Source organism: Hoplias malabaricus, chromosome X2 (assembly GCF_029633855.1).
Source record: "Hoplias malabaricus isolate fHopMal1 chromosome X2, fHopMal1.hap1, whole genome shotgun sequence".
Classification (NCBI taxonomy): domain Eukaryota; kingdom Metazoa; phylum Chordata; class Actinopteri; order Characiformes; family Erythrinidae; genus Hoplias; species Hoplias malabaricus.
In genome coordinates this window covers 42085252-42109832 of record NC_089819.1, presented here as the reverse complement: position 1 = coordinate 42109832, position 24581 = coordinate 42085252, and the positions used below count along the sequence as shown (strand labels likewise).

Here is a 24581-nt window from a genome sequence, read left to right as displayed (position 1 = left end):
CAGCACTCACCAGGTTCTGTAACAGAAGGCAGCTGTTAACATCATCAAAAAACAAACAAACATAATTTTCATTAATAGCATTGATTTTGAATGATGACTTCATACATACATAAACATATCGTGAAACAGGTTTGTTACTCACTCATTCAATCACTCTCTCACTCATTTACTAATTCACATATAACAAAATGCTCCCCAGGGGATGATGTTCAACTCCGCTCAGCATCCGCTCATGCATTATCAGATATATTTGCTGCCTAGTACTTACAGCACTTGTAGAGCCTGTTGAGTCTGTTAATGTCATTTTGGCTCATCTGAGTCGCCTGACCAATGGACACATTGCTATTGGGGATGGGGACCATAGTGGGCTGACCATTCTTAGAGAAAGCAGTTCTGTAATAATATAAAGTAATGTTAGTCTTTCATGTTGGTTTTAAAATGGACAGATAATATCCCCTAAAAAAGAAATGCATGGCTTATTGTTTGTTGAGTAACTGACCTGTGGTACTGCATGACGGAGTTGTAGTCATAGGGAGTTCCCTGGTTCAGAGTGTTGATTTTATTGAAGTTGTGCTTCATGCCTGTTGAAAAGAAACCAAACATTAAACTGTAATCATAAAACACAGACATACAAGTCAAAAAACTCAGTGTGATCAAAACAGAGAATTATGCTGGCTTATGGACATATTTCTATGATCTCAAAGGGAGTTTAGTGAGCGTACTGTCAATGATGTTCTCCCAGACGACGCGGATGTGGTTGTCACGGTCACTGCGGGTCTGCTCGTGGTTGAATCCCAGAGCGTGGAGCAGCTCATGCTGGACGGTGTTGTGGTAGATGCAGCCATTGCGGTCCAGAGACACTGTCTGGGCATAACCACGACGACCAACGTAGGAGTAACATCTGCCAAATAAACAAAATGTATGAAGGAGGACATTTTCAGGAATGCTGATTTCATCCATTCATTCATTCATTGTCTGTAACCGTTTATCCAGTTTAGGGTCGTGGTGGGTCCAGAGCCTACCTAGAATCACTGGGTGCAAGGTGGGAAAACACCCTGGAGGGGTGCTAGTCCTTTGTAGGATGACACACTCACACCTATGGACACTTTCAAGTAGACAATCCACCTACCAACATGTGTTTTTGAACTCACAAACTCCTCAAGATCAGGCCTCAAGCCCACAACCTCAGGAACGTGGAGTTTTGTGACAGTTACACTACCTGCTGCGCCAGTATGCTGCCCCTAATTTCATTCACTATAGACCAAATCCAGCTTACACTTACTTGTAACATGACAAAAATTATAAAAGTGTCTCAACAAGCATTTAATCAAATGCCATGGATATAAAATAGCTGAGTCCTGTGTTTGATATTCATTCATTCATTAATTTATTCATGTTCAGTGTCTGCTTCATCCTGATCAGGTTTCTTATGGGTCTGGAGCTTACCCAGAACTACTGGACACAAGGCAGTAATACATCCCAGAAAAGCATCAGTTAATTGCAATGCATTTGATACTGGCCTGAAATAGTTATACCTGCTTTTCAGGGTCAAAATTGGCTAATCGCAATAATAAAGTGGTTCTGCCAAAATTGGTTCATTCTCTTGGGAGCTATTAAAATGGAGTAGATGAACTGACTTTCATCTTGAGCGTAGGTGTTTTTCGTACCCACTGCGTGACTCAATGCTGAGGTAATCTCTCTGGTTGGTACGCTTGGTGAAGCGGATGCAGGACATGGAAGAGAAAGAGTCCAGACCACGCTGGATGACCTGCAGCTCGCGAGAGGCTGAGGGAAGAGAGGTCAAATGGTGAAGCATACTTTCTTCAGAGCTATTAGGGTTGTATTTCACCAGGTCAGAGCATCTGCCACACAAATGTTTAGGAATAAACTTCTAGAAATAGACTATCAAGGTTAACAGGCTGCAGATGACACAGGACCAGCAGTAGACATACAACAACAGGAGATTTTATAACTATTCTTAGTCCCAGTTTGGACTTGAAACATATCTGATTGGGTCCAACTGATTGTCTGTCTGCAGAAATCCCTTGAGAGTCTAGAAACCATTAGCCTTAGCCTGGATAAATATTATTATTAGTAGTAGTAATAGTAGTTTAAATTTAAACTACTAAATATATTTTTTATTAATACTTTTTATTATTATCACCTTTTTTTACCTTTAGCAAAAGTCAACACATTTATAAAAATGACCTACCTGCCTCAAGGAGGCCCAATTCCACACCAGTGGCTATTTGTATGTGAGACTACTGAATTCAAATTCAATAGCCAGAGTTAACCAAATAACAGCAGAAAAAGAGATAACAGCTGGATTACTTCACATACAGAACTGGTTGGCGATGACGTAGGGAATGTAGACTTTGCCGTCACTGGACTTGGGCCACATGCAGCCACTGGAAGTGCAGGGATCAGCGTTCCTTTCATTGTTCTCATCATCAACAGCGATGTCTCCTTCAATCAGCAGTGGCTCATCGATGTCACGCACTAATGTAAATGAACAGAGAAGATGTGTGGGACATATTTGAATTAGGGTAACCAATATTTCTGCATTATTTTTTTTCAGTGTGTTTAAAATTATAATGCTAATGCATTGTCTTCATAATAGTGATATGAAGACCAATGCTGTTTGTTTCCTTTGCTATAGATGAGAGCTATAAATGCTTATTAAGTAATATAATACCATTTTAAGACAGACTGCACTCCTTAAATAGTTTCTATTCTTTTGAATGAAAACTTTACACTAGTTGCTGGAATGTTTCGGTAATTTTCTGTTAGCATTCAGCCATAAGAACATTTGTGAGATCAGATTCTGACGTTTGATGATTAGTTCCGAATCATAATCAAGTGACACCAACTCATACCAAATGTATTGAATTGAACTCCATCACTCCAGTGAACACAGGTTCACTTCTGTACCTCCCAATGCTGGTCAGTTTTAAACCCTCTAGCCTGCTCTTGGCACTGGGCATGTTGAACATAAATTCATGTGCAGCTGCTCCAGAGCACCTCATTTAATTTCATGTATTTCTCTGAAGATTATACCAACTGTGTTCCATGGAGCATATTTGTCCACAGTGGGTTTAGCTTAAATATCTGAATTCACACATTTTAAGGGATGTCTACAAACGTCCAGACACACAGTGTATTTCAGAATGGCATGGGTGTATATAAAAAGCATTGATATTGGTACATGTCGTCCTGTAAAAGACTGGCGCCATCACCAGGATGTGTTCCTGCCTTGTGTCCAGTGATTCTGGGTGGGTTGTGCACCCACCATGACCCTGAACTGGATAAGTGGTATTTTGAACCATTGTGTTCTAATATATTACCACTAGAATGACCCAATTATAAATGTCCACTATGTTTTTAAATTGTGTTATGGTGTGTACATACTGAGATCTCTGTTTGCTCTCTCCAGCAGCTCTCCCACAGACAACTCGGCAGAAGTGTCCTCAAAAACTACAGAAAAAAATACTTTTATTCTTAAGAGTTGCTTTATATTCACTTAAAATATATTTTCATATTTAGAAATTGATGTAAATACATTTGCTCCTATACCTCATATCGACTTACCAAGCTGAAGGAGAAGTCACATGTGGTGCATGAAAACAACAAACAATCAAACAAAAACAGGGGGAATATGAATTCAATACACACCGTATAGAGAAATAAAACATTTGGCTCATATCTAACCTAGAAAACTTGTGTTTGACCATATGTGAATGTCAGTTTGTATCTCACCTCCTCCTCAGCTTTGACAGAGCAGACTACCAGCAGGGCCAGAAGACCGAGAGTCACCTTGGAAACAAACATGATGCCTAGTGCCCTGTAGCAGGAAGCAGAAGACAGCACTATTCTCATTAGTTTTGTCTAATGAACTCAATATTCCCTTTATTAAAAATCTGGGTCAATATATAGAGCATGAATGTAGGCAGCTCAGTTGGTGATTAAACTAATTTTGTATGTGGTAGTGTTGTCATGTATGTATTATTAATTTTTTGTGATTTGAATACATCTGCTGTCCTTGATACTGTGTGAAAGTTTCACTATGAATGGATCCATAAGTGTTCTATATGATTTAATATTTAAAATGTTTCCATTCATTTTTATTGAGACATAAGAATGGTTTTCTATCCCTTGATATATTTTTGTCTGAAAGTGAATATATAGAGGTCTGGTAATTACTGTGCAACAACATATTTATTTATTTTTTTATTATTGAATAATGCACAATCCAGGCATCCTTTTGTCCATTTTCCGCCTGAAATTACATACCCAAATCTAGAGGCTACCTGCTCAAGCAGTGAATAAACTGGAGGCATTATCATGAGCTAATTTTACAGAAAACCCTTCAAATTTGTGAAATAAACCATTTAGAGGTCCTGAAATATATCTGAAGTCGTCAAAATCTGATGAAAACTAAAAACAATTAGGTGCTTGTCTTATTTTTAAAAATTGTGACTATAAACTGAAGAGTTCATGAGTCTGAGGACTTTTTCTTTTAAATCTTTTTAAACCCCTGTCTCCAGTGGTCTATGTTCACCGTGTAAAATTTGGAGTTGATACCTTATACTGATTTGAAGTTATTGAAGCTGGAGCAGACAATGGGCAGATAGCTTCTCTAAGTGTCTCTTTAGACCACAAGCCATAAGGAAAATGATTGCTTTTACAGCAAAAATACAGTGCATATATTTTGTCTAAACCTAATGCCAATATCTTAGTGTTTTTCTTTACTTTCCTTGAGAAACCTGTTCCTATCCAAGAGGCAATTTGCCCTCGCCAAACAGGAAGAAACATTTGTTATGGTGTGTTTTATTCTGATGTACTAAGTTTATTTCTGATGTTTACACTTTAAATGCAATTAAAAACTGAGTCTCTTTAAATGTCTGATGTGTTAAATGGCAAGAGCTGCACTCTGATTGGCTGTAGAGCAAGGCAACCTCCCCCACACCCCTCCTACATTTAAATGGTCTCAGTGGGGAAAAGGCAGCTAGTAAAATAAATCTAAGCTTTCAGAACATGTTTATTGACTTGATTATTGTTTGTGGAGCTTGTAGCTTCCAAATAGAATGATCTGAGTCTCTTTCGCGGTGTCTGGGTCTGTTAGGCGCTAGGTGTTAGTCCCTCCTCCTTGGGTGCTCATCGCCATAACTCTGCCCCTGATTGGTCTACAGAGTTGATTGACATGTCGTTGGAAAGCCGAGCGCCTAAGCAACGCGGCTTGTTTAATTTTCTTATTTGAAAATGTGTACTATTTTCGGGTATTTTTTCGGCCAGTACTCTTGACACAAACTTGAGGATTACTCACGAACGGTTTGACGGAGAGACTCAAATTTGGTCTCATTTTGAGGGGGACAACCTAAGGTAAGCGATGCTATGCTAACTTTGTTTGTGAGCCGCAGCGGTTTTGTTATTGGTGACGAAGAATCCTGAAGTTTGGAATATCTTATACTTATTCGCCTTTAATTCCTTAGTCATCTTAGAGTATAATGGTTTATATTCACGTAAACACGAGAGTCTGCCCGTTCGATTGGTGTATAATATGTACACATTGACTCAAACATGGCGCAGTGATAAATCTGAATATATTGGTTGTATCCTATTTGAGTGTGTTTGACCTTCCACACTATGTTTTCAGACACCACTACACAAATAGTGCACTGTAGAGTGAACAGGATACTGTTTCTGATGTAGCTCCAGTCATTTCACTAATACTGAAGTCACTATTTTGCAGGAAATTTGTAATTGGTGTAGTATCGTGCATGACATTGCTTTCCCCATTCAGAGCTCAGGCAAAAACAGGGTTCATTCATTCATTAATTGTCTGTAACCCCTTTTCCAGTTCAGGGTCGCAGTGAGGCTTTTTATACAAAGGTCTGCAACATATGCTCTAAATGTAAAATATATAGACTATCAAATTTAGAGAAACACTGATTTTGAGTTTTAACAAGACTGCACTCTTAAAAATAAAAGCACCACTAAAGGTTCTGCACTGCTATAGAAGAACCACGATTCATTCCATAAAGAACAATTTTTGCAAATACATTTAAATGCATAAAGAACCTTAAGATCCAGTGATGGATTTTTAAACATTTAAGAGGTTCACAAACACAGTTTTTTATGCAACTAAAAGTATTTCTTCTATGGCATTGCTCTGAGAGCATTTTGTAGCATTGATATTTTTAAGAGTGTGTTAAATATGGTTGTTTTGTAAGTGTATAATTACTGTCAGGACAAATTCGTCATCTAATATGTAAAGCTGGAGCTAAATATTATCATTCTAGATTTTATCTCTGTTCCATATGGAACATAATTTATTAGCTGGACTGTAGGAGAACCTAATTACATTAAACAACTCATTAAATAGAAACATTTAATGCGTCAATGGATACAGAGTTATTAGAGTAGGCACTCTTACCTCAAATCCCAAGAGGAAATGAACAGTATAGTGTCAGAGAGAGAGGAATTTTATACTCTTCTCTGTGTAAAGAACAAGATAAACAAGGCACATACATGTAGTACAGGAGCTGCTGACACCTGGAAAGAGTTATCTTTAAACATTAACAATTGTAAAGGATTCTACTGGAAACTGATAACGTATAGCAACTCTTTATCAAGTTTAAATACATGTAGCCTTGATGTAAAGAATGCAGGTGGGGTTTTCCCCACACATTTGACCAGCATACCAGGGTGGTCATTCATTTTATTAGTCATTTCCATTCAAAGCTTAGAGTTAATTTCAAGACTTTAATTCATTTATGATCATTTCTTTTGTCTGCTACATTTTAGAACTCATCATTGGCAGAAAGGTTTCTTTGTTTAACATTGTGAATATACTAAAACTACATATAGTTGGACTATAATGTAGATGGAAGAGACAATACCAGATAAAGAGGAACATCTCGTAGAAATACACTGATCAGTCAAGACCTCTTTGTTTCTACACTCAAATACAAATGTGATGGTGGCATGTTAGTTTGTGTTGTGCTGGTATGACTGGATCAGGCACAGCAGTGCTGCTGGCATTTTAAACACCACAGTGTCACTGCTGGACAAAAAAAGTCCATCAAGAATATCCAGCCAACAGTGTCCGGTGAAGGACTAGAGGATGACTGAGGTACACTGTGCAGCAATAGATGAGCTATCGGACATGGAGATGTTAACAAGGTTAAAAACGTGATTTTCTCTGTAAAGTCCTAGCGATGAAGGGGGGGGGGTGGTATGAAATCAACATAAATGTAAAATCTACAATTATAATGCAATAAGGTACAGTTATGCTCCCTAATTAAAGGTACTAAATGTGTATCTTTGGAGGTACCACCAAAGTGACAGTTTTCTGGAAAGTGTACTGATAACCTGTTAAGTTAAATATAATGTTCTCATTGATAGGTTATATTTGTCCATTTAAATACAGGTAGCCCATTCAAAAAGTATCCTATTCATAAAGTTTGCATTGTATATTAAAAAGAAAAAAAAGAAAAAGCTTGTTTGTTGTTGAGTAAATCCTGAATCATGAGAATAACGGTATATGTGTGGTTTTCAATATTCAAATCCAAAAAACTAGAAAAGATACAGATCTTAATGTTTCTAAGTGTATGGGTATAATCTGTTGTCATGCAAACAAATGCAAACAAAAGACTGAATCAAAATAAAACAGAAAACAACAATGAATTGATGTGGTGTAATTCATACACACACATACAGCCTGAAACCGTGGGTGGGTATATATACTTGTGTGTGTGTGTATGTGTGTATATATATATATATATATATATATATATATATATATATATATATATATATATATATATATATATGGCAGAGCTAAGGGAGGAGACAAGAACCAAAACGAAACAGGGCAAAAGCATGACATTTATGCATTATTGCTAACATTGTCAATATTTTTTATTTTTGTGGTTTTTTTTTATATATATATTATAGTTTGTGTTGTAAATTCCATAAACCTTTGTGTTCCGTAAATACTGTCTTATAAAGGCTTGAAAGCTAAAGAACCCAGAGTGGAAAACTAGTCCTAATACAAAAACATATCACAGTCTATAAATGTTTAAAGTCACATCAATGTAATATTTTAGCTATTTGATTATTAAAAACTACAAGGTTAATCATGCTGTGCAGGACATTACTCCAGAGCTGTGTTCATGAAGGTATTTGGATGATGCTTCCCCGTTGACACCCTGATGGAGAATTCAGCAGAATTCTTCTTTCATTTTATTACAGTGTGCGTCTTTGGCAATGGTTTTCAGTTTCTCTCTACAAACACTTTGAACTGGTTTTATTGTCATATGCTAACACACTCAGTGTCAGTGCACTGTGCCTTATATCCTGACTGGAAATATTTTACAACAGCACCATCACCTGGACACTGTAAGACATTCTTCTCCAGATTTTTTTTATAATTTCAGAGATTCAGAATTTCAAAATAGCAAGTGACATTGGTGCTGCAACTTTTAACTCTTTATTGAACATTTTTAAAAGTATAACTGAAACTATTCAGGGACATACCTCTGTATAAGTGTTTTAGGAAATACAGTGAGAATGTATATCATTAACTGACTTAATTCACCAGTGGATGTAATTTCCATGTGTGTAAAATATATTAAATAAACTGTTTCTGTATAATACATACACTTTTATTTGTTCCATTACAGACTTTATTAATTTCACAAGATTGTCACAAACACAAAGTCTTCATCTATGTGTAGACCTTTACACAGATCTTCTCTGTTTGTTGTGTCTCCTTGGTGGGTGAGTGGAGTCCTTCTTCTGTTGCATAGGAAAATCAAGATTAATCAGAGATAAGGATTCTGGGGAAGACCTGATGCCAAGAAATCACAGAACTTTATGAAGGTTTGTATAATACAGTAAGCGTATTTATCAGATCTGCTACAGAGATATGAGCTGAGCAGAGCTCTTAGATCTTTAGGAACTAGTCAGTTAGTCCTGCCTCAGGTCAAAACTAAACATGGAGAGTTTAGCTACTATGCTGCTTTTGAATGGAACCAGCTGACTTAAAGAGTTAAAACACTCCTGTTTGAGCAGGCTTACAGCTCAGTTTAAAATATTCTGCACTTTTCTATAACGACATTTTATTTCTTTCATTTCTTTTCTTTTATTGTCATTTTAAATTGTTTTAATCATTTTACTCTTACTCTTTATGTAATTGTCTTATTGGACATTTATGATTTTATTCTGGCTTTTAATTTAATTGTTTCTTTTTCTGTAAAGCACTTGAATTGCTTCTGTATGAAAGGTGCTCTATAAATAATCTTGCCTTGCTTTGCCTTGCGAGGCATTAGAGACAGCAGAAACAAATGAGGGAAAACACAGAACAATAGCCATTCTGAACCATATAATAGCATCACATAGTCAAGTGGACAAATTAATATTCAATCAATATGGATCAAGAGAAACTTTTACACCCATAGGGAGATAATGTCCTGAGAGTTGAGCGATTCAAACAAAAGAATTTAAGAAATTTTACTCATCAAAAGATGAAAAAGCTAAGAAATAAATGAAGAAAACAAACGTACTTAAAAATATGGAAAATTCTTCAGCTGAAGGTTCCTGCTGAAGCAGATGTGTTCCTGCTTTTGTGTGAGTCTTGATTTGCATGTGTTTCTCTGCTTTATTCATTAATGCATTCATTGTCATGGTGGGTCTGGAGCCTACCCAGAATCACTGGGTGCATGGTCGGAATACACACTGGAGGGGTCGCCAATCCTTCACAAGGCGATACAAACTCACAAATTCACTCAAACACTCGCACCTATGGGAACTTTTGAGTAGCCAATCCACATACCAATGTGTGTTTTTGGACTGTGGAAGGAAACAGGAGCATCCAGAGGAAATTCACGCAGACATGGGGAGAACACACCAAACTCCAAACCACTGTGTATTTGTTTTTGTATGTTTGTTTGTGCTTTTGTGCATATATTTATGGCTCTAGTTTTGCTGGTGTGTTTTGCACTTATAGGCCACCGTACCAACCACAACAAAACTTTAAAATTTCTATTCTGGGGCAGCCATGGCCTTAAGGTTAGAGAAGTGAGCTTGAGGCCAGAGTGTTACAGCTTCAATTCGCAGGAGAGGCAAGAAAAAATTCATTCATTCAAGTGCCCTTGAGCAAGGCACCTAACTCCCAAACTGCTCCCTGGGCACCAAGGTGTTTGGCAGCCCCCTGCACCGGTCGTGTCTGTTTTCACTGCCCCTAGTGTGTGTCAAGAAATGCTCACTTGTGTGTGTTTGTGTATTCACGACCACGAATGTGTTAAATGCAGAGAAGCAATTTCCCTAAGGGGTACTAATAAAGGTGTTTCTTCTTCTTCTTCTATGTAGATGACATTCATTGTGGACATATGTTAAACTCTGAGTGGTATCTGGTATTTTGCACTGTATATAAGATATTGATGGGTTTTTTTTTAACTCACAGCACTTGTAGAGTCTGTTCAGTCTGTTGATGTCGTTTTGGCTCATCTGTGTTCCCTGACCAAAAGACACATTGGGGTTGGGGATGGGGACCATGGTGGGCTGACCGTTCTTGGAGAAAGCCGTTCTGGAGAAACATATAGGGAACACGGAATTTAATGAGGTATTTTTAGCTTCTGGGCTGTCCCTGCAGTTGCAGGAAGAGGGGAAGGAAGGGAGGGAGGGGGAGTGGTTTCCTTCCCTCCTTTAAAAAATACATAGTGCAGTATTTGCAGTGCTAAGCCCAGAATAGCAAAGACAGAGGCACTAATCTCCCTATTAAAGCTCAGTGAAATATCACAATGATTTTGAAGATGGAATTTTAAGGCAAAATACTACCTAGTGTTGTCTTAATTCAACTTCAACACTAAATAAGCAAAAAGAATGTTCAAAAATGTCCTAAATTATAAGCTAAACGTGATAATGTCTGATTTCTATGAAAACAGGACAAAATATGATTAGCTTCATGTGTGTTTTACCTGTGATACTGCATGACAGAGTTGTAGTCGTAAGGTGTTCCCTGGTTTAGGGTGCTGATTTTGTCAAAGGCGTATTTATAGCCTGTCAAAACAAATGCATTATTTGTAGCCTCAAGCTGTATATTGAAATGTTAAACCATCCTAATTTTAGACTTGCAGTTTTAAGCTCTGACAGGGGCATAAACATTGAATCATAGGCTCACTGTCAATGATGTTCTCCCAGACGACACGGATGTGGTTGTCACGGTCACTGCGGCACTGCTCGTGGTTGAATCCCAGAGCGTGGAGCAGCTCATGCTGGACGGTGTTGTGGTAGATGCAGCCATTGCGGTCCAGAGACACCGTTTGGGCGTAACCACGGCGACCAACGTAGGAGTAACATCTATGAGTAAAAGGTACAACGTCTTAAGACAATGTTGTAGCAGAGTGGATAATACCTCTACAACTTTCAGTAGATCTGTCTATTTTGGAGCAAACAGGGGTTCAGTTTGTGTACACCTGATTATCTAACATTTAGTCCACCCTCTGTCCCCCCTACCATTCTGGAAAAACTTTAGAGAATATGTTTTAATGCTGGTTTAAGGAGATTAATGCACAGCAATAATAGTAATAGTGAGTTGGGAGGATTAGTTTTCCATTTTAAATGCCTCTCAGACACATCCCAAATATATTGGGTGTATGAAAATGCCATTCCACCTTTCTCTAGCTCAATGCTGGGAGGATTTATACCACTCTAGCCCATGTTTGACATTCAGCTTGATGACCTTCTAATTCTAATATCATGGCCTACCCGCTGCGGGACTCAATGCTGAGGTAATCTCTCTGGTTGGTGCGCTTGATGAAACGAATGCAGGAGACAGAGGAGAAGGAATCTAGACCACGCTGGACTACCTGCAACTCCTGGGAGTCTAAGAGAAAAAAAATGTGCATAGGTCAGTAAAGATTTGCCAGTCACTGACATGTGTTAGTGTTAGAGTTAGTACTGTTACCATAAGATTTCGATTTTTTTGCCAGGTCAACTTGAATTCATGGAGTTATTACCATTACCAACAGCAAAGACCAGTGATGTAATTAGACCTGTTTCAGGCAGGCTATAGACCTCCTAAAACATTTTCAGCCACCTCAAATAGGCTGTTTTGTAAAATATAGAATCGTTCCATAATTTGGATGCTAAAAGATTTTTCGTATTGAACAGATACTGGACCTGCGGCTTCCAACAGTCTCAGAAAATTTTTTATTTTGGTTTCTAATTTGGTGTTTTTCACTATACACTGTTTATCTGTGTGATTGCAGCAGTCATTTTTTAGTGTAACAGACAGTGTTTCTGTTGTCATAAGCCTCATCCTAGCAACAGACTCATAAAATGCACAATGTTACTTCCAGAAGCAGCCACAGTCCCTGAGGAAGGAAGAGCAAACATCTCTGCCTTTTCTGAAGCAGCAACACGAGACAAGATGAGCTCCCCAAAGCAGGAGGTTACCAGGTGTTTCAGCTCTTAAGCTTAGCTCCCAATAATATATATAGCAACTTCTCTGCCTAGGACTTCCAAATCGCAAATAATGTAAACTATGTCTGAGGCTGAGGGGAATCAAATGCCTCCTCTGAGACTTGAAAAGACAGCCACTGTTTCTTTTCCAACTGCTGCAAACACAAAAGAACAAAACAGTTCAACACACTTGGAGGTGAATGCTAATTGTCCATGATAAACACTGGCAAGCATTTGTGCTAAGTGATGGGGATTGAGAGAGAAAGCCTTCCTATCAACCCAGAGAGTGAGGTCAGTTCTCTTCCTGGCCTGGGATGGCTGAAGCATCACTGGGGATTGACACATGATCAAAATTAGGACCACTACTTAGACCATTGCATCACTGCCCTTGCATCTTCATTTCTAAGAGTGCAGTAACTGTGTAATAAAGCATGTGAGATGTTTGTACTGGTGAATGTAAGCATTTGGAATACAATAGAAAAGCCTACATACTGAAGTGGTTGGCGATGACGTAGGGAATGTAGACTTTGCCGTCACTGGACTTGGGCCACATGCAGCCACTGGAAGTGCATGGATCAGCGTTCCTCACATCATTTTCATCATCAACAGCAATGTCTCCAAGAACTTTTGGCTCATCTGGTCCACGTACTATAACAAAGAGCAGGAAGATTGCACAATGACTGTAAAGGCCACAGCTTTGAATATTGTCAACATTGTCAATTTCAAATTGTAAATAATATTCCATTGTATATTATTTTATATGATATATTCAAGGGCGGCACGGTGGTGCAGCAGGTAGTGTCACCTTCATAGATTATATTCAGCCAGAAGTGTTTTAGTCAGGTCTGGTACTAAAGTTCGACAAATGTAGTTTTAGAGCAAAAAGGGCATTTTACCTTATATCAAAGGTATTGGATGGACTGCTCGAAAGCCCAGCTGGGGGCTTTATCTCTTTATCTCCCTCTAGTTTCTAGTGGCATTGGGAATGGTGGTCTTTTAGGTTGGTTGCTGCTCAATTTTTTATTTCCGACATTGCTATGGAGATTATACAAGCTGTGCACATATAGCTGAAAATCTGTGTCCCCAATGAGTATAAAAAAGGATAAAAGGATTTTACAAAACATTTTGGATATGTGGTGAATTTGGGTAGCTGTTAGTGTTTGGGTAAGAGTAAAGGTTAGAGTCAGGATTAGGTTAAGGTAAAGGGTATAAATTAGGGGTAGGATTTAGGTTATGGTTAAGGGTAAGGTTTATGTCAAGAATAATTGTATGTTTTCCTAATTTGGAATCTATAAAAAGTCCTTTGTGTGTGTGTGTGTTAGCATACCGATTCCTCTGTTAGCTATTTCCAACAGTTCCCCAACAGAAAGTTTAGCAGCAATCTCCTCAGCCACTGTAGCACACACAGATCCAATAATACATCATATTAAAACTGATATACACTTGTATTCTGATTTACTAAGCATTGTAGTTGTTAGATATGACTTACCAGGCTAGATATGATGGCCAAAATGGAGACATAAAAACAAACAAACAAAATACAGAATCAAAATGCAACAGTGTAGGTGCTCCCTAGCGCCTCCCAGGTACTCCATAATGTTCGATCTACACAGAGAGTGTATGTAAAATATATATGTTCTGCATTTATTTCCCTGATGAAAATGACTTGATAACTTTGTGTGTGTGTGTGCTTTACCTCCTCAGATCGAACCGAGCACACCACCAGCAGGGCCAACAGACCCACTGTCTCCTTATACACAAACATATTGAAGAGTGACCTGCAGAGGGAGCCAGTGCACACAAGAAGTATTAGCATTAATATTTCATATTGTCACGTTAATGTTGTGTTTAAAAAGGAGAGCAATCTTCATTTGTATGTGTACTCTGTAGTTTTGCAATTAAATCTTGTAGTGCATATATTACTCTGTATATCATTTTAACCCCATTCACCCTGTTTTCTGTTTGTCACGAGTCCCACGGTACCACCACAGAGCAGGTGTTAATCCTCTGGTGTATCATTTTTAGCACCGCGGTGAAGAAGTGGATCAAACACAGCAGTGCTGCAGATGCAACAGATGGACTACAGTGCAATTGTAGAGCTGTGAAGTGCAACTGTATTGTCAGTGAAGCTGACAGCACAAAGAATTTAGAAACAGAAGCTCATTGTGTCTTATGGCTGATCACAATACATACATGTGATCCATTGCTTTAAAATAATTATTTTCTCTATGCAGTATAAAGAGTACATAACTGTTCCATACATATAGTCTTACCTCAAGGCTCTGAGAAGAAACAAGCAGCACAGTAATGTGAGGGGGTTTTTATACTCCTTTGTCCCTAGGATGATAAGATCTCTAGCAGCGCAGACCACAGAACATGCTGATTACTCACTAAAACGTATCTGGCCCAAAAATATTCCTATGAAATATGGTAACACATGTTTACCCTTTATCACGTTTAAATACGTACAGTCTTACTGGAAAAGACACAGGTGCAGTGTTCACACTTTGTGATTTCATATGAACCAAGGCTACAATTGTGTCTCACACATGGCTCACATGTTGTTTTCACCAGCTTTTCAACAAAGTCTGTATGTTTAGTCACTAGGCCAGATGTACAGCTGCTGTAAAGTGGACTTATTATATCTCTTTTCCACATGTTTACACAGTTCCCTTGGGTCTGATAAATTGTCAGTTTCAAAATAACATAAGGATCAAACAAACAGCGCGGTTCTCCCTGGTCTATAATCGTGTTTTCTTAAATTTGAATAAGCCACTGATCATTTCTGCCCAAGAGTCGAGGAGCGGAGAGCAAAAGCTCCATTTTTAATTTATGCTCTTTGTTTTGTTCTATGTTGTTCTCATGTTTGCTATATTTCATCAGTATTTTCATATGAAAAGCATTAATTTAATTTCCTTTTGCACTCATTTGCTACATTTAACCTAATCTTTTTGCTCTCACAGACATGAAGATACTCAAATGAGGAAATGGGTCCACTCTGAAGTATTTGCATGTAAGAAACAGCACAAAATCAGCCTTTTATCACGTTGTCAGATTTACAGCCAGTAAACAAGACTGCATGGTTTATTTCACAAGTTGTGGGCTGGTATTCACTCCAGATCCCAAATTGAAATAATACACTAAAAATGCATTGGTACAGATCCTCAACTTGCCCTCATGAAGCAACCCCACAAACATTAGGCTGTGGAGCAATGGAACTGTATTTCCTGGATAAAAGACACACCATTCAGTATATTTGGGGTGAGTGAGTGTTTATGATCCAAAACTAATCAAATATCAGTACCCAAACCTCCTTGACATCCTCACATATATGTCCCAACATCCGGTTTGAAAAAGGAGTATAGACGTGAAAGGAGTGCATGAATAAGTTTACAAAAATACCATCATTAGCTAATGTTTAATTGAGATATTAATTTGACCATTTATCCATGTTTTATACTGTCATAACTAATTAATTAATGTACCCTGAATCAGAAACTTAGACGTGCTTTTTTTTTAGCGGTTCATACTGATCTATGCTCTACCTGATAGTGATGGGAATTTTGGCTCTTTTTGGGGAGCCGGCTCTTTTGGCTCGGCTCTTCATAAAGAGCCGGCTCTTTCGGCTCCTAAATGGCTCTTTGTTTTACCACTTTTTTCCACTGGTACAGAACAATATTACCTACATTTTACATGACTATATGGACAAAATATTATTGTTCAATATTAAAAATAATAAATAGTATTGCAATGGCCAATTGTTTTATGGCTGTCTTGTAATAACTCACTGATTGCACTCACACATTCAATTGTATAAATAACTGGATTTTTATTTAAACACCTTAATAGAAAATCACTTGTAAACTCTGAAATATAGCCAATGGAACCCAAAAGGTAGGTATTACAAAATAGCTTATTAAATTAAATAATCAACCATTTCTGGGAAATAAAATAAACAAATACTCTGCAAAGTGCAAAACAGCAGCATTCAACTTTAGTGATTAAAAAAACCTCAACTGTCAACAAACATTTAACTGATTTAACATTTTCTTCAACTATTTTTTGGAAGGCAGATTGGCATTCAGGAAAACCAAGTGTCTCAGCTCGGAGGGGTTGATCCGGTTTCTTCTCTCTGTTATTATCTGCCCAGTTTTTGAAAATACTGCTTCTTTTCCTTTCGGTCATTTTCTCCCTTCGGCTCTCCCTCTTCACTTTCCTCCGGTTTGACACCCACCCCTCCCCTCCCTGCTTGATGGTATAACCCTTCGCTGATTAGTACCTTTGCTTGTTGTTCTCTGATTGGTTGAATGACTATGGAATCAGATTTGTGCCAGAAAAAAATCTCACAAAAAAAATCATCTCAAACGTAAATCTTATAATTTTCAAACAACATATCCAGCTCTGACCTTTGTGCTCCATGGTTTTAGTGCGTGAGCTCTGAGTTCTGCGCGTGCTCTCTGAGTTTTGTGCGCCAGCTGCACGAGTTTTGTGCGCATGCTCTGAGTTTTGTGCGCCTGATCCCCGAGTTTTGCGAGCAGTTTTGGCACAAAGCTCTCGCGTGGGCGGGACTTCTTATTGGTGCCTTCCCATTGGCTAATGAGTTTTTGAGTGACAACTCAGTGCCCACGTCATTCGTTGCAGCTCAGCATCGGAGAGACAGGAAAGATTTCAACATTAAAGAGTTAGTAATTTTACACAGACACGAATTCTCTTTGTACTTTACTGTTTAAAAACTATGAAATATCTGCAAACTCCGACAATCAATGCAGATATTGAGGTAATGTTCTGTCTAAATCAAAACATTAAAGATTTTACTGTGAAAACAAACCTGTTTGTCTCTCGTTACCAGATACTGATCTGATGTGAATGCACACCGATGTCTGTTTACTCAGCGTGAAACAGAATAAATGAGCATTTATTTGTAAAATATTATTTATGAGTGCTTGGTTTTCTGTTCAAAAACCTATCGTGTACTAACATAGAGGGTCTTCACTTTCCCGTAATCACTGTTAGACGGTTTAAATGCTCAAATTTATTTTGAAGATCACAGTTAATCTGTTTTTAACAAATGCCTTATGTGCATTTTGTTACAGGAGGAGGTCTCAGAGAAAAGAGAAACATCACAGACAAGAGTGTGTGTGTAATGCGTTATATTCTGCAAAAGCGGAATCCCAAAGCCGAATACACACGCTTTCTGCACTCAGAGTCGTGAACAACGTTCAGGGCACTAAGTTGTCACTCAAATACTCATTAGCCAATGGGAAGGCACCAATGAGAAGTCCCGCCCACGCGAGAGCTTTGTGCCAAAACTGCTCGCAAAACTCAGGGATCTGGCGCACAAAACTCAGAGAGCATGCGCAGAACTCAGAGCTCACACACTAAAACCATGGAGCACAAAGGTCAGAGTTTGATATTTTGTTTGAAAATTATAAGTTTTACGTTTGAGATTATTTTTTTTGTGCGATTCCTTTTGGCACAAATCTGATTCCATAATATGACAAGCCTTAGAAAAAATGGCTCGGTCTTAGACGGGAGCCGGCTCTCATCGTTCACTTACAAGAGCCGGCTCTTTGAACCGGTTCGTTCGCGACCGACACATCACTACTACCTGAGTAGGGAGTAGAACCCTGCTCATCAGCTCTTACTGATCTGTGCCTTATCTGAATAGGGAATAGAATCCTGGTCTTCCGCATAAATGGCTGCATTATTACCTAATACACTAATCATAATCTCCAAATATGAATTTATTTATTCATTCATTCATTTATTGTCTGGAAGTGCTTATCCAGTTCAGGGTCTGGAGCCTACTAGGAATCATAGGGCAAGGCAGGAACAATCCTTCAAAGCCTGTTCTTCACAGGGTGACACACACTTACCCATTGACTCTCACATTCATACCTATGGTCACTTTAGAGTCACCAATCAACATGTGTTTTTGGACTGTGGGAGGAAACTGGAGCACCCGGAAGAAACCCACATGGAGAGCACATGAATCTTCTCACAGTCACCCGGAGCGGGGCTCGAATCCAGAATCTCCAGGTCCCTGAAGCACTGTGACTGCGACACTGCCTGCTGTGCCACCATGCTGCCTCCAAATATTAATTTAGTATACTTTAATTCACTTTCATCACCCCCGACTGTGAAATGTGGAGGTCTTGCTTTTGTTTCACATGTTTGCAATTGTGCACTTTGTAGTCTTGTGAGTGTCACTTTGTATAGCATGGCATATGGCTGAAATTACATTAAAATCCACTTGAACTTCATCACTATACCAACCATCCATCTTAATTTTAAAAACACATATGATTATCTAATGTGAAATGCAGTGACCAAGAAGATATGAAAAAGAGAGTGTACTCCACAGATCTGATAATAGGCAGGTACCACAATATTACCATATTGTACAAAAATCACTTTGAAAACCACTCAGTCGAAAGGTCATTTGGGAAATCAAAGTGTTTTATCTACTAAATTGTTTCTCCTCTCTTTGGGCCCATTATCGAAAAAGTGACTAAAAAAAATGTTTAGCAACCAGGACAACTCCTGAGGCTGTTTGTGATTCAGATTTCAGGATACTGACCACCTGGTATTAAGGTCCTTATCGGATCTTCCAAAGGTTCAGTTCTTACAAAATTTTGAAGAGAAAATGAGGTAAACCAACTTATTCATACACATGTTAACTTTAAAAATTAATCCAAGTCCTCCACAAGCAAATTTGAACCAGAATACATCCACCCAAAATCATGATTATAAATCTTTAACTTATTTTTTTTTATCTGAATCAATGCTGTATGTTTTGCTGTCACAAAAGGGCCAACAGTGCTTTGAAATCATTCTTTGAAAGATTGTGAATACTTACAAAGCCTGTGTGGTGTTGACTACTCTAAGGAAACATGCTGCTCATCAGATCAGACTTATGCTCTGAACTTGTGCTACCTGTTCCCTAAAGTTAATTTAAAAGTGAGATTTGTTTGTATAACACCAGCACACTTCTGGGAAAAGCTGCACCTGCTGTCCTTCAAAGCAAGGTCACCCACATTTAAAAATATAACTGATTAAAGGCCAAATTCATTTATTCAATGGAATTTTATGATTCCTCATTTGTTTAAAGGAAATAAATTATTAGCTCCTGTTATCAAACTGGGTCCACTGACAATTATATAAAAGCCCTCACTGCATAAAAGTGTTGCATTTGTTTTATCTTGAGGGTCTGAGGTAAGAAAAAGCTTTATTCTGTCTCAATTTCCATGGTATTCCTAAGCTTACGACTTCAAATTTAATTATGCATGTAATGGCAAATATATATAATGTATGAATGTCATGAAGATCCCAAGTAGGATAACATTTTAAATGTCTATATAATTACTGGATAATTCAACATAAGCATTAGGATTTTACTTATAATTTTTTTGGCAAAACAACATTGAAATGCAGAATGTAAACCCTTTTGGATGTTTTATTTAACAATCATTGCCCCATAGTTAAAGATAGCTGTTAGTGATATTACTATGTTACTGTGTTTTAAAACCTCATGCAGACTACTAAGAATGATGATTAAGGCTGTGGGTTTGGTGGCCCTTTTGCTGGTCTGCTCAGTTAAAGCGGAGGAGGTGAGTCTCTCTCTCACACACACACCCAGGCACGTACACATGCACAAAAGTACTTTCAACATAACTCTTAATAAATTTCAACATAATAAATTTGACTCTTTAATAACTAATATCTTCACTCTTGTGTCTCTACATTGTCCCTCATTTGTTTTCACCTGGTTCTCCTTTAGCCTTGTAAGTCAATACTGTAAAGTATACATAAGACACACTAATACATTTAGTTGGATGTATGGAATTCTAATGAATTTTCCATTAATTATCTGTTAGTGTTGTCTGTGGGAGAGCTGCTGGAGAGAGCTAACAGAGGCATTGGTATGAGCCCTTGAACAATTTATAATCAGTCTGAATATGATGGACCCTAAATGTACTTCAAGGATCCTTCTCACTGTGTGTGTGTGTGTGTGTGTTAGTCCGTGGTCCTGATGAGCCCAACATTATTGGAGACATTGCTGTGGATGATAGTGGAAGGAATGCTGACCCCTGCACCTCTCAAGGCTGCAAATGGCCCAAGTCCAGTGATGGATGGGTCTATGTACCATACGTCATCGCCAATCACTTCTGTATGTAAAGGCAGCTCAAACACACTGTATATAAGAATATTTAGAATCACTATATTGGCCACTGTGCTTGCACACAGAGGAATTTGGTCTCTGTATTTAACCCAATCTGTGCAGTGAAACACACATTTACACACACTGGTGAAGACTTGGGGGCATATATAAAATATAATAATAATAAATATTATATATATTATAAAAAATAATAATTAAAAAGATAATAATAATAATAATAATAATAATAATAATAATAATAATCACCACCACCACCACCGTATTCACTGTTTTTTAAGAACGCTCAACTCAAACTAACTTGGATACAGTACTCAGTTGTAAGTTGCCAGACATTTGGATCAACTCACTTAGGAATTAAACAAAAAAAAGTTAATCAGAAGGATGATGTGATTTTAAATTTTTTAATGGAAGAAATATAAATAAAATCTGTATTATATAGATTCCATGTCTATTTAAGATTTCACTGATATATTGGGTTTACAAAACAGATTAATTACATATGTTTTACTCATGTAGTTGTTTTTGTTTACTTCTTGCGATGTGCTGAGAGCTTTATATTTCTTCATAAAATAGCAGATTTCACTTTGACATTAGGCCGATATTTACTTACCAATGTTCGCTTCCTCTTAAGCCTCTCGTGAGCTGCAGGTGATAAAACGTGCTCTAGATTCCTTCTCCTCTGTCTCCTGCATCCGCTTCATCACACGAACCAATCAGAGAGATTACCTCAGCATTGAGTCCCGCAGTGGGTAAGCATAAAATGATAAATTCCAGTTCTGAAATCGAATTAGACATTTATAAATAATCTAAACCCAACATATGTTAATAGTATTCATAAAATTTCTAATATATTATATTTTAAACATCTTCCTAAGCAACTGCAACTTATAGTTGTATAATAGTGAAGACGTTTATTTAACAAACATTTTCATAAAAAATGAAGAAAACATTTATTTGACTTCAAATAACTCACTTCAAAGCAACAGCCACTTTCATTTTAGCAGTAGTTAAATTTCATTATAGTTAGCTAGTTTACTAAAGCTGGGGTAAAACCCAGAATAACTTATGTATTTTAACATTATTAATATTCATGAACACAAAGTTCATATTATAATCAGAACTAAAATGAGTACAACCTAAATGTTGACCATATTGACCAAATCTGAGAATGGATTTGAATTCAAAGCACATTTGTTTCAGAAAGCCTGGTTTTTAAGACTCACTTTTTGCTTGACAGATGTTACTCCTACGTTGGTCGCCTTGGTAATGGCCAGACAGTGTCTTTGGACCGCAATGGCTGCGTCTACCACCACACCACCCAGCATGAGCTTCTCCACGCTCTAGGATTCAACCATGAGCAGACCCGCAGTGACCGTGACAACCACATTCGCGTCGTCTGGGAGAACATCATTGACAGTACAGTCTCAGCATTTAACTACAGTTTAAGGGTTAAGGCCCGTTTGATGTGTATTTAATGGTTTGGTTTCTTAACAGACATGAAGTACAACTTCAACAAGATCAACACTCTGAACCAGGGGACTCCCTACGACTACAACTCTGTCATGCAGTACCACAGGTCAGGCATTCACAGAATAATACACTATCTATTTCACTGTAAAAGTAGCATATTGCAGGGTTGACACCAGCCCAAATACAGAATACTGTATATTTGATCCTCTAATTCTACAACCGTTTATACCTTGGTTTCTGAGAAAGCCCAATTGGTTTCACTGTATGTGAGGTAGTGTTAGAGTGGCCCACACTCTCACCCGGGTGTGAGGAGTGTTTGTCAGCTGGAGTATTAGATTTCTTGTATGCATAAAGTAATTATGATTCCAATTCTAAAAACAATGTGTATAAAACCTAAATTTGCCAAGTTTAGGTTTTATACACTTGGGCAGCACAGTGGCACAACAGGTAGTGTTGCTGTCACATAGCTCCAGGGTCTTGGGGTTGTGGGTTCAAGCCCCGCTCAGGGTGACTGTCTGTGAGGAGTTTGGTGTGTTCTGCCCAGTGATTCCCAGTGTGCGCCCAGTGATTCCGGGTCCGCTCTGGACCCACCACGACACTGAAATAGATAAGTAGTTACAGACAATGAATGAAGGAATGAATAAAAAGTTTAATTTTGCCTATATACTGCAGCAAACAAATAGCACTCCAATATTTGTATGTTTTGAATCAATATAAGTCAGTTAATTCATAGATAAACATACAAGTGTGTTTCTATCTATTGTTGGTGGAGTTTACTAAATAAATTTACTCTGTTATTTATCCAAAGAGGAGCTACAAATAAAGTGCTTTAATCTGTATGAAAGAGCATTACACAAACACAAAACACTGCCATTTCTAAACTTTTGGAGCTTAGGTTAATGGGTTAGAATTAGGATTAATATTAGGGTTAGGGTTAGATTTAGAATTAGGTGTTAGAGATCAAACAAGCACAAAATGCTGCTGTTTCTAACGTTTCTGAGATTAGAAAAAAGTTTATGGTAAAGTCTGGGTTTAGAGTCAGGATTAGGCTGAGGGGAAGTATTAAGGCTTATTTTTCACACTGGGAAATTCACATAAATGTCCATGAATATATTTTGTACACATTGTACGAGTCCTGGGAATGGTTGTTCAGTAAAATCTGTACAACTCCACCTTGCATCCAGTCTGTTTACTGTGTGCCTTGCAAGGTTGCATTTATTTATATTTTTTCTTCATGTAATTTCAGAACTGCTTTCTCTAAGAACGGTCAGCCCACCATGGTCCCCATCCCCAACAGCAATATTTCCTTTGGTCAGGCCACTCAGATGAGCAGCAATGACATCACCAGGTTGAACAGACTGTATCAGTGCTGTAAGTACAAGGAACTCTTCAGTGCTCTGTCTTCCCAAGCCAGTCATTACCTTGACAACGCAGCTACAGTTTATACAAAAAATAGCGTCCTGTAAAAACTTTGTGTTGTTGCATTAGCTACAAAAGAGAGCGAATCACTTCATGCGAATCACATGAAAGTAAAGAATGTGCAAGCAGTGCTCCACTCCACCATTTATGCATTATGTATATAAAAAAAAGCTTTCAACTTGTTGTGTAAACCTCATTTAAGAGTTATTGTTCTTTATATTTGCAAGTAATTTTTAAATGATTTTTGTTGTTATAGTTTTTATTTCACAGTAAATCTCTTAATGATGTAAACATCATATATTGCAATAGTATATTAACTAGTACTGAACATTAAATATGAGCAATCAATAAATAATCATTAATACAATTTATTATTGTCATTCTGCCATTTTATGACCTACTGTAACAAAATGAATGAATTAATTTATTTATTTATACTGTATGATATCATCAATACGCATGCAAATATTAGACAGTCAAACTGACCATTGCGCTCGTTCTGGTAGTTACGGAATCCTGGCCATTCTAGTGTTAACTTGGCTCTACTGTAATGTGTTACACATGTGCATTTTATACATTTATAAAATGTTCATTTGACCATTTCTGTCTTTCAGGAACCAAAAAACTCTTTCACTCTACTATTCAGACTGACCAGGAGGAAATCACTGGCTAAAGTTAATCACTGCATATCACTAATGCAACAGCAGGGCTATCTGCCTGAATGTCTATCATCTTGTATTGGTGATGAGATCATGACATTACTTCTTTAAATAAATATTTGCTAATTATGATCAATCTTTGTCATTTTGAAATACAGATATGCATTTAAACTGTGCATTTATTACTCAGAATGTACATTCATGAATTCTTTCATTCCACGTGTTTTCATTCATTTTTAATGAAAGGGATCATAATAAGAGCATTTATCTTGTGATTTTACTCATCTATGGTAATGCAGTCTCATAAACTGCTGCAAACAGATATAGCTATATATGTAAATTTATAGGAACACACCAAGAGAGATTAGAGGAGCAGGGTCTGGCTG

The 24581-nt window shown here is 37.7% G+C and overlaps 3 protein-coding genes across 4 annotated transcripts; 1 reads left to right on the top strand and 2 right to left on the bottom strand.

Moving 5' to 3' along the window:
- Window positions 1-257: 257 nt before the first annotated feature.
- LOC136676865 (high choriolytic enzyme 1-like) lies at window positions 258-3828 on the bottom strand. The gene is made up of 7 exons (XM_066654133.1): window positions 3769-3828; window positions 3409-3466; window positions 2341-2499; window positions 1668-1785; window positions 723-901; window positions 500-581; window positions 258-393 (listed from the first exon to the last, which is right to left on the bottom strand). The coding sequence occupies exons 1-7, from the start codon at window positions 3826-3828 to the stop codon at window positions 258-260; spliced, it is 792 nt and encodes a 263-aa protein (XP_066510230.1).
- Window positions 3829-5268: 1440 nt separating this feature from the next.
- LOC136676869 (high choriolytic enzyme 1-like) lies at window positions 5269-24286 on the top strand. The gene is made up of 14 exons (XM_066654137.1): window positions 5269-5379; window positions 8811-8883; window positions 11203-11374; window positions 14170-14271; window positions 15429-15478; window positions 15626-15726; window positions 20003-20079; window positions 20343-20387; window positions 20486-20635; window positions 21279-21396; window positions 21885-22063; window positions 22142-22223; window positions 23364-23488; window positions 24151-24286. Coding segments are annotated over exons 7-14 (768 nt in total). The 5' UTR covers window positions 5269-5379; window positions 8811-8883; window positions 11203-11374; window positions 14170-14271; window positions 15429-15478; window positions 15626-15726; window positions 20003-20012; the 3' UTR covers window positions 24153-24286.
- On the bottom strand, window positions 8570-14768 carry LOC136676866 (low choriolytic enzyme-like). Of its 2 annotated transcripts, XM_066654135.1 has the most exons (9): window positions 14739-14768; window positions 14140-14243; window positions 13793-13858; window positions 12958-13113; window positions 11770-11887; window positions 11183-11361; window positions 10980-11061; window positions 10464-10588; window positions 8570-8799 (listed from the first exon to the last, which is right to left on the bottom strand). In XM_066654135.1, coding segments are annotated over exons 2-9 (819 nt in total). In that variant the 5' UTR covers window positions 14231-14243; window positions 14739-14768; the 3' UTR covers window positions 8570-8797. The 2 variants fall into 2 exon arrangements, with proteins under 2 accessions (XP_066510232.1, XP_066510231.1); XM_066654134.1 differs by lacking the exons at window positions 14140-14243; window positions 14739-14768 and adding an exon at window positions 13955-14035.
- Window positions 24287-24581: the final 295 nt, after the last annotated feature.